General features: G+C 38.5%; 1 protein-coding gene across 28 annotated transcripts in view; it reads right to left on the bottom strand.

Moving 5' to 3' along the window:
- Abi3bp (ABI family, member 3 (NESH) binding protein) overlaps window positions 1-13,543 on the bottom strand; it is a 219,568-nt gene that overhangs the window by 128,140 nt on the left and 77,885 nt on the right. For all 28 annotated transcript variants that reach the window (XM_013515155.1, XM_013515154.1, XM_013515153.1 and 25 more), the window contains exons 5-6: window positions 4,125-4,306; window positions 3,537-3,592 (exon numbers count right to left, since the gene is read on the bottom strand). In XM_013515155.1, the coding sequence (XP_013370609.1) occupies window positions 3,537-3,592; window positions 4,125-4,306 (238 nt within the window). The remainder of the gene's footprint in view (window positions 1-3,536; window positions 3,593-4,124; window positions 4,307-13,543) is intronic.

Below are 13,543 nucleotides of genomic sequence, written 5' to 3' on the forward strand. Positions count from 1 at the left end.
AAGAAAGAAAGAAAGAAAGAAAGAAAGAAAGAAAGAAAGAAAGAAAGAAAGAAAGAAAGAAAGAAAGAAAGAAAGAAAGAAAGGCAGACTGGCAGGAGCGGGAGAAAGAGGAAATCTGCTCCCAGTGGCAGCCGAGAAGCCGAGGTCGAGGGAAGGCAGAGAAGACCCCGGGGGTCAGAAGCAGTCCTGAGTTCACACTGCCGGCCCAGTCCTGTCAGGTGTTTCCCGCACCCAGAATGAGGCCTTCAAATCGTGACCTCATCAGTGGTCTAATTCGCTTGATGCCGTCTGAGCTCTCACAATTTTACTGTTTCCCAAAACCCAATCAGCTGGCAATCAAGCTCGAGTTTTGGGAGATGTTTCAAATCCAAACCCTAACACGTGCTTCGAAACAGAAAAACAAAATGTTCTGAGCTTTAGACCCACAGGTGAATGCGGCGAACAGAGTGCCCAGAAATAATCCCAGCATGGATAGTCAAAAACCAAAGACATAGGCTGGGGAAAGGGCAGTCTCTCCAGCGAACGTGACTGCTAGGAACTCGGACTCCCGTGTCTCATCTTATACAAAAATCAACTCAAAATGGGTGCAAGACCTCAATGAAAGAGCAGAGACTGAAAATACTAGAGAAGTGTTTGCAAGAGACACTTGAAGACGTTGGTGCAGTCAACCGTACTCTGGATGCCCAAAAGCGCTAAAATGAAAGCAAAAATAGACAAAGGGTTACGTCAAATGGGGAAGCTTCTACCTGTAAAGCAAATGATAGGATAAAGAGAAATGACAGAGTGGGAGAAACTCATACAAAACAGTCATCGAAGCAGGGCTAATATCTAGAATATAGAAGGAACTTTAAAAACTCAAGAGACAATAACCTGATTTTGTTTTAATGGGCAAAGGATACAAATAGTTTTCAAAAGTACAAATACAAATAAATGGCCAATAAATGTAAGTTAAAAACTCTTGACTTCACTGGCTGCTAAGAAAAATGTAAAACAAAAGTACAGTATGATATCTCACCATCATAAAAATGGCTAATACCAAAAAAGACAAAAATAATAACAAATGTTACTGAGAATATGAAAGGAAAGGAAATTTTATATATAGGTGGTGGGAATATAGATTAGTAAAACTATTTATTGGGTATATAGGTTCCCCCAAATGCTAAAACTAGAAGTACTACACGATCCAACTGTCCCACTTCCAAGAACATAGCCAAAGAAAACTGCACCCGCATATGAAGGACACTTTCACGCCTATGATTTTTGCTAAACTATTCACAACTGTTAAAATATGGAATCAACTTAGATTTCTGTCAGCAGATAAGTGGAAAAAGAAAAAAAATATATATATATATAATATATATATATATATATACAATGGAATATTATTCAGTCAAAAAAAGATAACCTATGAGTTGCAGCAAAATGGATGGACCCACAAGACAGTATGTTAAATGAACTATATCACACACAAAAGACAAATACTGCACAGTTTTGTCACATACGGATGTTTAAAGTAATTAGGTCTGAATGTATAATGTAATTGTTATTTACATTATCATACACTCAGGTTGTATAAAGCCTCCCGAACACAGTTGGATGGAAGGAATTAACTCCAGGGTTCCACAGCGTGGGTGAGTTGAGTGTAGTTCACAATAACGTACTACACACTTTATCACTAAAAGACTGATGCTCAAAGGCTCCAAGCCCAAAGTTAGATAAGCAGAGGCGAATGTTAACTATCCTGACTTGATCGGTGCACATTTTATTCTTACACTGATACCATACTGTACCTCATACATTTGCAGAATTACTGAGAATTAATGAATTTTTTAAAAAGCTTCAAAAGTTGGAAATGCTAACTATCCTGATTGGATTATAGCACACTATATACACATATCAAATTATCACAGTGGACCTCATAAACTTGTACCATTAAATTAATAATTAATTTTTTAAAATAAAAAAGTTCTGAAGTTTTAGCAATAGACCATAGGTGATTTCATACTCTTTTAATGTATTTATTATTATATTTATTATATTATTATTTTTAATGTATGTATTATAGGTAGCTTTGTTAATGCTTTCTTTCTCATTTTTACATTCTAAACTTTAAATATTAGATATATTAGATATTCAAAAAAACAATACCACTTTTAAAAAATGAAAAAAAAGGCCTGAGAATTTAGCTGAAATTTCCTTTCTTGTACTGAAATTTGAAATTCATTGAAATTGTTTCCTGGCAATCACAATAATCTAATACCTGTAATTAATGTTTAATAATAATTTTGTGATGAACACACTTTTCTGCCAATTAAAACCATAGCCATACAAAGAATTTATCCTGTCGGAATCAATTCTTCACCGGTTTTAGTTTAGTAAGGCCTCTTTCTGTCATTGCATTGAATCTTTCTGTGCGGGGGACACAGGGTAAGCAAGGCTCTAGGAAAACCCTTTTTCTTTAAAACAATACATGCTAACTTTTTTCAGACTGGGCTACATGACCAGTAGGGGTATTCTGTGAATTATTTAATTAGACACAAGGAGAACTATCCATCCTCATCATGCACGCATTGCAGAGAACAAGCTTGCACCCGTGAGGATTATGTGCATGTTCACTTGATTATAGGATATCTCCTAGGCTGGATCTTTCCAGTACACAGCACCAATTTCCCCTCTTCTAGCCAAAGTGCCCCTCTACCTGTTCAGTGATATAGTAACCTTTACTTTATTACTGGATATGTGACTTGAGGTACAAGCAGCTCACTCACAGCTACAGCAGGGACATCACACCAGTTCGTGCGTAAACGATATGATGCTTCTCAGGAGCAGATCTGAAAACTGTTTGCTGAAGTGAGACGGAAAGAAGTACCTAACATGGAAGGGACAGGAAGGAATCCTGACTCATAAACACACAGACATCTGTGGAACTGAATAGGGGTTGAATATATTTCAAAACCAACCCAGGCGCATGCCTGTAATCCCAGCACTTGGGAGGCTGAGGAAGCAGGATCTCCCTGAGTTTGAGACCAGCCTGGGCTACATAAGTGAGTTCAGCCTGCACTACATAGAGAGACCCTGTCGGAAAAAAAAAATTCCAATCTAAATCATTTTGAAAATTTTGGTTCTTTTAAGTAGGAAGTGATAGAAAATAGAAAGGAAAGATATGAACTTTAGCAGTGTACCTAGAATAGGTACAAATCAATTTGCCCTTGAAGTGTTATATAAAAAACAATCCACAGGACAAAAGATGTGTCACCTCAAAATACCTAGAAATACCATTCACATATGAGAATAATTATACTGAATATCAGAAATTTAGAGTTTTAAATAAACTAGAGATGATCTGGACATAATTGTACCTGTTTTCAGAAAAAGAAAACAATTCCTAAAACATTCTTTTATCCAACACCCCACTGCCAGTCAGTTAATATAGTTTCTGTAGTTCATAACAGAACTATACATATTTCATACTTCACCGGAAATACCATGAAAACACAGTTTTTAAGATACATTCTTGAAAACAAACCGGTACATACCACTGTGTGGACTTGGTCGTACGTACTTTGGATTTTCCCATTTACTTTGTTTTTACCTGTCAAAACAATGGAGAGTGTCACTATCTCTTTCTTTTTGCTCCGCAGTCAATTCTAGCTAATCGCTGCGGAGAGGACCACAGCGTGTGCTGGCTTCAGTCTGGGTGTGCTATTTTAGTAGCTGCACTTTCAAACGTTGATTCCAATGAAGCCCGAGCGAAAGGTAACTAGAAGAAAGCTCAGGACCCCTTACTGCCTGTCTATGCCCGCGTTTGCTGGGCTACCTTTCCATTCTGAACATTTCTACATTTAATTTGGGCTTTTCTGGATCAGTTGTGCTCACAGGTCAAGGCTTTATTTTAGACACTACAATTGCCAACAACATCCTAAAAATAGCAAATATTAATTATCACTTCTTTAAAATCACCTAAAAGGTTTGAAATAATAGTAAATTCTATTCTTTTGGCATTTTCAGAAATACGAAGACATGGAAATCAACTAATTTCATATTATGCAACTAGTACAGTAATTAAGCTTCAGATGATTAGAAAAAAAGAAAAACTCACAAAGGCTTACTGAAACAAAACTTACTTCCAACAATAGTCTTGTGATTGAAAATCTTACTCCAAATACCACCTTCTACATTGTCTTTTACTCCAAATTCATAGACTGTGTTGGGCTTTAGATTGTCTACAATTGTTTCAGTGGCTGGACAGAGCTGAAAAATCCATTTCTTTTCTTTATCCTTTTCTCTATAGCGAATTGTGTAAAGTCTGTTGAATAATCAGAATATAATACTTTAAAATCACAGAGAGATTCAGAATATACTTTCACAAATTTTTAATACATCACAGACTTTAATCTACTCAGAAAACTAAATGTAATTTTGGACTGTTCAGATTTTTTTTTTAATCTGCAAAGAATATGAAAAATAGTTCAATGTGTACTTAAGAGTTTAATTTCAAACTGAGGCTGGGGGACCATGCAGGAACCTGGCTCTGGTCTGGCAGAACTCCACAGTCCCCAGTTCTTTTACTTGCTGTTTGACAAATTCATAGTCTAAAATTGATTTCTTTCCAGTTATACATAGAGCAGAACATAGGTATCATTTTATAAAAACTTAATATCATAGTTTCATAATAATTTATGAAATCGGGCCGTTTTATTTCTGGAAAGTACATTAATGGTAATATCGTTCAATTTTGCAAAAGATGAATTTGAGACTCTAAGATGTGTGCAGGAGTACATGCTAAGGGTGGGATAGACTTATTACATAAAAGTATCAAGACCAATAAACAGCCAAGCTAAGTACAATAAGAAAATGTAAAACGCAAATTCAAAATCTCTGATATGTGCTTGCTTAGGGCTTCCTAACTCAGGGGTACACATGTCTGTGTAAGATAATCTCTACCACTATTTTCTGTACCTTTACTGCAGGCTAGATTTTACATATATTATTCCTTTATCACAAAACATGTTAAATGGTGGAAAGGATTAATCCTATTTCATAAATGTGAAAACTAAGTTTCAGAACCGTTGCTTAATTTGTCCAGTGTCACCCAGCTAATGGCTTTTATAGCCGGTAACGGCAAAACCAAAACAAAAGAAAGGCTTCTCTGGCTCTATTGAAGCAGAAAGTGGGGCAGATCATGAAAGGGCCTCACATCACTACTGTCCACAGTCATGAGGATGAACAACTAGTGGAAAATGTATCTATGTAGATACTCGATTTTACAAAAACATTGAATGAAAATAACTGATCGCAAATAAATCACACAGTTAAAGCAGATATATTAAACCATTCTCACAAAATATTACTATGTTATTATCCCTAGCATTATAAAGGGTAAGTATTGCGAGACCATAACATTTATTTTTTTATTTTAAAGAGAAAAAAATTAAAATAACAATAAGACAGTTTCAAACAGGTTAGTAGAAGAGTTACAATCATTAATACCTTGCATATTACTGTCTTCATAGTAGTTATTCCGAATATAAGATATAGGCATCTTTTTCCAACAATATTAACACAAATCTTTCTCTCCAATGAACTAAAAGAAGTCAGCTGTACAGCTATCTTAACTGTCTTGTGTGTAAATGTAATTTTTATTTTTCCCTTTCTTCCTTTCCCCTTTCCGAGATAAATTTGTCTTTTCTTTTCAACAGTTTCTTCCCAGTTCACAATCTCTACTGTACCTTTTGCTTTTTTTTTTTTTTTCCTCCGGTACCGGGAACCGAACTCATGACCTTGCGCTTGCCAGGCAGGCGCTTTTGCCGCTGAGCTAAATCCCCAGCCCTCTACTGTACCTTTTGGATCTTGTTTATTTATTCAATGTCTCACACTAGTGAGACAATCTGATGTTTACTAGCGTGCATTCGTCTCAGACGCCCATTTTTGGGTTGGGTCTTTCAGTTTGGGGCTGGGGGTCTAAGATCATCACACTTATGATAGTCCTTTGGCTTCCACCAAGCGGTACCTAGATAGACGTCTTAGAAGGTGGTGTCAGCTGATAGGTAAACTGTATCTGTTTTTTATTTTTAAATAAATAATTTAAGCATTTTGCTCTTTAAGTTATTTATTCAGTCTACTCTTGTACGAGTTCCACAGCCCTGAAATGCTTGCAATGGTTCACTGACTTGCTTCTTCCCAGTAAAAGCCACACTCAGAGCTCTCAGCCCCAGTTCTACCATCGCAGAAGGCAGAATGAGCAGAGCAGGCTGTTTCAGCCCAAACGCTAACTGCCTGGGAAACAAGTGTTAGAGAATACCAGTCCTTTGTGTCTGGTAAATCAAAATATCAACAAGAGTTTATGAAATGCACTTCTGGGCACGTATGCTACATGGGATTTTTGGTGTTTTTTCCCTGTCCTAATTCTTACAGGACTTTCTAGAAGTGCTAAGAAACTAAAATCCGACCAAATGGGCTTCCACAATCCTGCATCTGAGCATAGACAGATTTTGAGGACTTCCTTGTATTATCCAGGGTCCAATTGCTCACAGAACTACCAAAGGGGCTTTCAAGTCAACATGACTTTACATCATTTTGCTGTGAATAAAATGGGATGGAAATGTTCTGTGCTCTTTAAAGGTCCTAAACTTAACCACATGTTTAAAAAATACAGCCCACAAATTTATTCTAGTTCAATCACAAGGCATCCAAAATTCCCTCTTTGTATTAACTCTGGCAGGTACATGGGTGGCCAGCTCTTCTCCTTTGCTTCAGTTATGCTTACCCTTGCCAGTACTGTCCAAGTTGACCTGTATAATATAGGCAAGTTTTATATACGAAAGGAAAGAGCAAATGAGGCCACTTAGTTATACTGAAAGTAGTGAGATGAAACAAAATATAGGCCTAAATTAATAATCTGTGCTTTATAGCCCAGCACACAGTACCTGCTTCATGAATATGTATGGCATGAACAGAGTGGATATTTAGCTTCTCACTGAATCCTTTTAAAATTAGAATATAATTTGTCTAAATGGCCAATAGTTCAATCATCAAAAATATTAATTTAAACCTAGGGCTGTAGTTATATTTTACAATGTGTCATTTTTTACTTCCCACAGTGTAGCTCTTGTAGAACCAACACAAGCTGAAGCAAAATATAATGAACTTCTGCTTATCTGTTTGCTTGCTTAAATCTATAATCTTATTTAAGTTGAAAGGGCTAAGAAGTAGTCATTCTAATAATCAGTCACAGAACCAAGGTACACACTGTTTTCTACTCTTAATCTAAAACTTTTTTCTCCTCATTAGACTCTTCTACTCTAGTGCTTTGCAAAAAAAAAAAAAAGTGAAAAACATAAAATGAAGGGACATACCATAATAAGAGCACCATTTGGCACCATTCAAGTGTTTTAATTTATTTTTATCTTATTGTGTATTTACCATAACAGATAGTCATTCTTATATTTTCTGAGGATGTTCAGAATCAAAATTTTGGTTACACCTTTTTCCAAAGGATGGCTCAATTTGGGTCCAACTGCACAGAGAGGCAGCACATCAGCTAAAATCACAGACAGTAGCTAGAGGTTGGTATCACCAGACCTCTGGAAAAGCTGGTTCTAGTGCTATGCATGTTAGGAACAGAGTCACTCATGTCGTTATTAAGGGGTAGAAAACTGTTGAAGGCAGTGCTGGTTCAACTGACATTCTTGGTTGCTTGGACCTCCAGAACAGTCTCAGTGTTGACAATGATCATAGCTTTAATGATCCAATAGCTCCTCGAAATGCAGTAGAAATGCAGGGAGTAGCTTGACTTGGGTACTAGTCAATTGTACAATCGTAGAACAAACTCAGAAGAATCTCTTTTCCCTCTTATGCACCAATTTTGTCAGAGATTTTGGACACTAGACAATCTTAGAGATCTTTTCTGTTCATAGAAATTTATTGCAATATCATTTCTGACATTTTGCTCTAATGTACCTGAGACAGGGATGAAAACCCCATAAGCTGAATTAATCATATAACCGCCAAATTACACCAAAGGGGTAAATTTAGTCCTGCTACAAACTACCCTACCTAGCGATATGACATTAGGTATCCTTTGGTCTTTCTATAGTTTTCTTCAGTAATGCTTTTATTTCGATAGAATTAAGTATTTCATTTTGTAAAACATTCACGACACATAATTTCCAGTGTCCTCACATCCAGGGCCGCTCCCTAACACCCTTTGTCAAATGTTGCTGCTTTACTGAGATTCTCACCAATGATACAAATTCTGCCCACCTCCTCCTTTTCAAGTGTCTTTCTTCCCTTTCATTCTTATCCCTCTCGAATTTCAGGGGAAGAAGCAAATCTCCTCTTCTCACAGATTTTTTGGTCATATATTCCATTTTCTTATTCCATCTGCTCTTCAACCTTAAGTTTTCAAGGAACTTTGTCCTTGAATATAAAAGTATTTTCTATTCCACCTAAACAAAAACGTTCTCCTCTTAACCCTGTTTCTATATTTTAGCACAAACTTTCTTTTTTTAAAAAAAAAAAATTTAAAGAATAAAAGAAGGATAACATAATAATAGGGGGGACTTAGCAAATTACAGACAAAATGGTAGGAAATTATCAATGGTTATCGTTTTACATATTATTATCTACAAAATAGTTTCTCAGGAAAACAAATAGACAAATAATAGTGAGTTAGAGACAAAAGAGGTAGGAGATTATCAAGAGTTGTTGTGCTATACTTTGGTATCTTCAAAGAGGCTTCTAAAGAAAATAAATAGAGCTATACATGAGTGACCTATTGAAAAATCATTAACTATTCTCAATGGTTGTTGTAGGAAACACATAATAATAAACATACATTATGAAATAGGATAGGAACATTACAAACTTAACACAGTTATGGATAGATTAGTAGGAAAATATCAATGGCTGCTGTAATACATGGTGGTATCTTCAGAGTGGTTTCTCAGGAAGACAGAGATAGGCAAGAAGGATCTAATAAGTAGTTACAGCCTAAGGGTTGTCAAAAATAGCATATTACCTCCTCACCAGTGACTCCTTTCACTGAGGTATGATGGCTGGAAGGAAGGCCAGGATTGAAAAGAAGGACCAAGAGACTTGCACCTGTGACTAGCAACAGGCTGTTTTCTTGTTCCTCCATAGTCATGATTACCCAGGGCTCCTCGATGGAGATGACGGTCTGGCCAGAGGGAGAAGACAGACCATGCCCCAAGCCCTCTCATTCCTGTTGGACTAACTGGTAGCATGGGTCTGAGCTCTGGGGCCTCCACCTCAGAGGGCAGACCGATCTCCAGTGGTCTCCTTTGCATCCAGGGCATGGCCCATGGGGCCTCTTAGGGCAGTTCCTCTTGAGATGGCCTGGCTTTTAACAGTGGTAGCCGATGAATGCAGTTGTGGAGTTCTTCTTGGAGCCCCGGGCATCAGACCTGGGATCTGTTTCTCTTAGTGGTGCAGCAAAAGCAGCTGCTTTTTTTCGGTCTCTTTGTTTTCTCTCCTTGGCCTCCTCCTCATCATGGCTATAGAATACTGAGGAGGCAATTCTTACTAACATCTCAAGTGAGCTATCTGAGGTGAAAGCCATTCTTTGTAGCTTTTTCTCTCCAGCTTCCCATGGCATTGGGACCCCACAACCAGTTAGTGTCCTCTCCCCAACTGTCAGCACAGGCAGCAGGAATCCTGCTGCGGACTTCTCCAGAGCTTCACCACAGCCTGTACTGTCAGGGGAAGAATGGCTTCCAATGAGTCTCTGCAGGTATTGTGAAAGGTCCTCCTGGTTTACACCTTCTGAGCGGCTCTCATGACCCCAGTCCACTGGACCTCTGACTCCGTGGGCTTAGTCTGCATTCTCATGTTCTCTGAGAGTACAAACTTTCTTAAGAAAAATCTGCTTTTTCACTGCCCCAAATGCCCGAATCTCTTTACAATTTGGTGGCAAACCTCTTTATCATAGTGAAATGTCCATGAATTTTATAACTACCTTAAAGTCTGCTCTTCTTTCCTAATTGTGTTCCTTTTATGATCCCATCCCATTTCTGTGGGCTCAGGGGTCCCTTCTCCCTTCATGTCCAATCAGTGACAATCTGGCAGGGGTGGACATCTTTTTCTGTGTTACTTCATGATTTCCACTTGCATTTACATTATGGTTTATTTCCAGATGTCCCCTCAAAGCCTCCTGCACTCATAGTTCAGGCTTTGGGGAGGTGACCGGATCATGGGGATGCCATACTTATCAGTAGACTCATTATAGTTAAATGTGGTGTCGGGAGACAAAATCTGGTTGGAAGCAGTGTGTCACAGGAGGCATGGTGGAAGAGTATATCTCCTTCCTTCCTCCCTTGATCCTTGGCTTCCTTCTGCCGCACTATGAGTTGTTTCTCCTCTGCCATGCCACCCTGCTTTGGATTCAGCTGATTATAGACTGAAACCTCTAAACCTGTAAGCCAGAATAAACTTGTCATCCTTCCATTGTCAGTTCTGGGTATTGTGTCTTAGCAACGAGCAAGTGACTGAGACAACCACCCCCTCTCTGTTCCTAAGCAGTACTCCTGGGCAAATTATTACACCCCAGGCAGCAATCCTCAGGTGGCCTTCCACACCCAGCACCATGCTGATTCAGTTGAGCTGGGTGTCACCAGTTGACCACTGACAACTGTCAACCTACCACACTTTTTTCTATTTCATTTCTTCCATGGTTCATTTCCTTGTTCTATTCTATCTGGACTACTGCCTTAGTTACTTTTCTCATTGCCAAGACAAAATATCCAACACCCACAAGTCAGGGGAAGAAAGGTTTATTTGGCTCCCAGTTTGTAGAGGTTTCTGATTATAGCTGGCTGCCTCTAAGGCAGGGTGGCATGGCAGAGGGGGATACCACGGTGGAGAAAGAGTCCATGGAAGAGCAGGGCAGCAAGAAGGCAGCAAGCAGCAAGCAAGAGAGCAGCAAGTGACAAGCACCAAGCACAACCAGCAACCCTCTTTCTGTCCTTTACATCTCATTAAGCCTACGCACCAGTAGGGTGGATAGCATTCACAGCCAGGTGGGGGCACCCTTAATCTTACCCAGAACTGTGCCAAACCAATCAGTGGACTAAACTAGTAACCACACACCCTTGATGCCAGCATCACACACTCCAGAACCAGCCACCTCCAAAACGCCCCACCTATGACTGCATGAGGCTTTGGAGGACATTTAAATATAAACCATAACAACTATGCTTAAGATTCCTCCATCCATAATCCTTCCACTGTCAATAAATCTACAATCCTACCTCACTGCTCAATTTTATGAAGCTGCTGAAGAATCTCTACCAGCTTCCCTCTGTCTGATAAAAGAAGGCATAAAATTCTCAAGGAGCACACCTGAAAGGACTCCTGTGAGCTGTGCGGAACTGCTTAGATTGGCACTGTTGGTATGAAAATGGAGAAGTAGATGATAAAGGCTCAGATATTGTTATGCCTCAAAAGCAAAAATCAGTATGACCTGGGCCTTCATAATCAAAGATGAAATGTAGAAAAAATGATAAATTTTCAAATTTGGATGAACGGAAGAAATTTTATTACTTCCCAAATAATAAAAAGGCAAGCAAGGGGATATATCAAGAGAAGAAGTATAACCTCAACTTTGGCATGTTCAATTTCAGGTAATGGTGACACACAAAATCGAAAATGCTGATGTTGCCCTGGGTGTTATTCGGCACGTGCCCATGGAGAGCTTCTTAGGTGCCAGATGACGGCCCGGGAGACAAGTGGGTAACAGAGAATTGAGCTCAACAAAGTGAGAAATTAGACGTTAAAATATTTTAAAATTTCAAAGGAAAAGATAAAAAGCAAAAGTTTTCTTGTGGATTTGATCTACAATCTCCCCCAAGAGTCTCATGTGTTCAGAGGTGGTGACTGGATCATGGGGTTGCCATACCCATCAGTGGACTGATACATTGATGAGCTCACAGCTGAATGTGCTGTTAGGGGGTGCTGTTAGGGCTGGTGGCATCCACTAAGTGTGTCCAAAGAGAGTGCATCTTTGTCTCTAGCCCCTTCCTCCTGCTTCCACGGAATGGGCAGCCGTAGAGCTCTTCCACTATTCCCTTTCTGCTGTGGACCCAGCTGACCATCGACAGAATCCCCCTAAATATGAGTCAAATTAAAGAGCTTATACTTTAAATTGTGGGTGTCATGTATTTTGCTCCAGCAGCAAGAAAACTGACTAATGAAAGACTGCTCTGGGTTGGCCCAAAAAAGAGCACTCATTCTACATTCAGAACAAATAAATAAACACCATATGAAAGTGTTAGGAAAATGTGAAAATGATTTCTAAACAAACTATAAATCTTTAAGAAGCTGCAAAGTAATGACAGCTAAAGCAATACTGAAAGTTTAAGAAGTTGGAAACATTGGAAGGAAAAAAATAAACTACTAAGGGTGAGATAAATTTTGGTTAACAACATTTTACTCTTCATTTGGGCCAACTTAAAAGATTTCTTTTGTCTCACATATATGGAGGACAAATGTGTACATATTTCCACTTAAAGCCCATTAAAAAAGAAACTGTAAATGAAGTGTGTATATTTTCCAATGTGAAGTCAGAAAAAGGTCTAAATTTTGGGGAGACCTGTACAGACTCCATATAAACAGGAATAAAACATGGCTCACAGAAGGTTTTTTGTCCTTAGAAACTTAACTTATTTAAAAGCTTTAATATAGAAAGTCCAAAGTCAAAGCATATAGCAAAAAACTTTTCCAATTCATCATTTGCACAGGATAAAGAAAGTCTACAAAACAACATGAAATGGTTTTTGTAAATCAGAAGCTTTAGAGAAAGTTCAGAAACTAGACGTCCAGTGACTTAAAATGACACCAGTTGGTGTTTGTGTAGCAAGCCAAGAGGGTTTAGAGTCCAGTGATTTTGTAACAGGATATTCCTGAAAGAAAACTTCAGCTGTGTTAATCTCCCAATTTTCGAGAAGTTATCATCCTCTTTAGACATTACTGCTTATTATAATCTACTAGATTAGTCAAAACTACTTTTTAAAAGTCTGCATGAGCATAGGAGGGTAAATCTCACCCAGTCTGCTTCTAATTATACTTATTTGCAGTTCTGGTAGATTTATTTGGGTGTTATAATGTGTACAGTATTTCTAGTGTTTTTACAAAAGGACTACTAATTTTTCTCAAGCAAGAAAGAGACTTTAAATGTCAGCTCTTCCTTAAGTGCTAATTGAGAGGAAAGTCCTGAGTAAATGGGATCAACAAGAACCTCAAATGCTCTCTTCGCTCATGACTATTTAATTCTTCCCAAGAAGTCAGATCCTAACAGTTCTGGTAGCTGTTAGACTGCCTTGGTTCTCCCACTCAGGACAGAAAGAATGCAAACATCATGAGGTGTTATTATTGAATTTTCTACAACTGCATTTAAAGTGGAATTCCCAACTTCAAATATCGTGACTTGACATGTCTGACTCCATGTATTTGATGAGCAGGGCAGGGCCGGGTTGGGTACGCAGGGGGACAGGGTGAGATGCATGTGTGGTCTGAGGGGGTTGGGCCT

This window comes from Chinchilla lanigera, unplaced genomic scaffold, assembly GCF_000276665.1.
Source record: "Chinchilla lanigera isolate Chin_1 unplaced genomic scaffold, ChiLan1.0 scaffold00026, whole genome shotgun sequence".
Taxonomy (NCBI): Eukaryota; Metazoa; Chordata; class Mammalia; order Rodentia; family Chinchillidae; genus Chinchilla; species Chinchilla lanigera.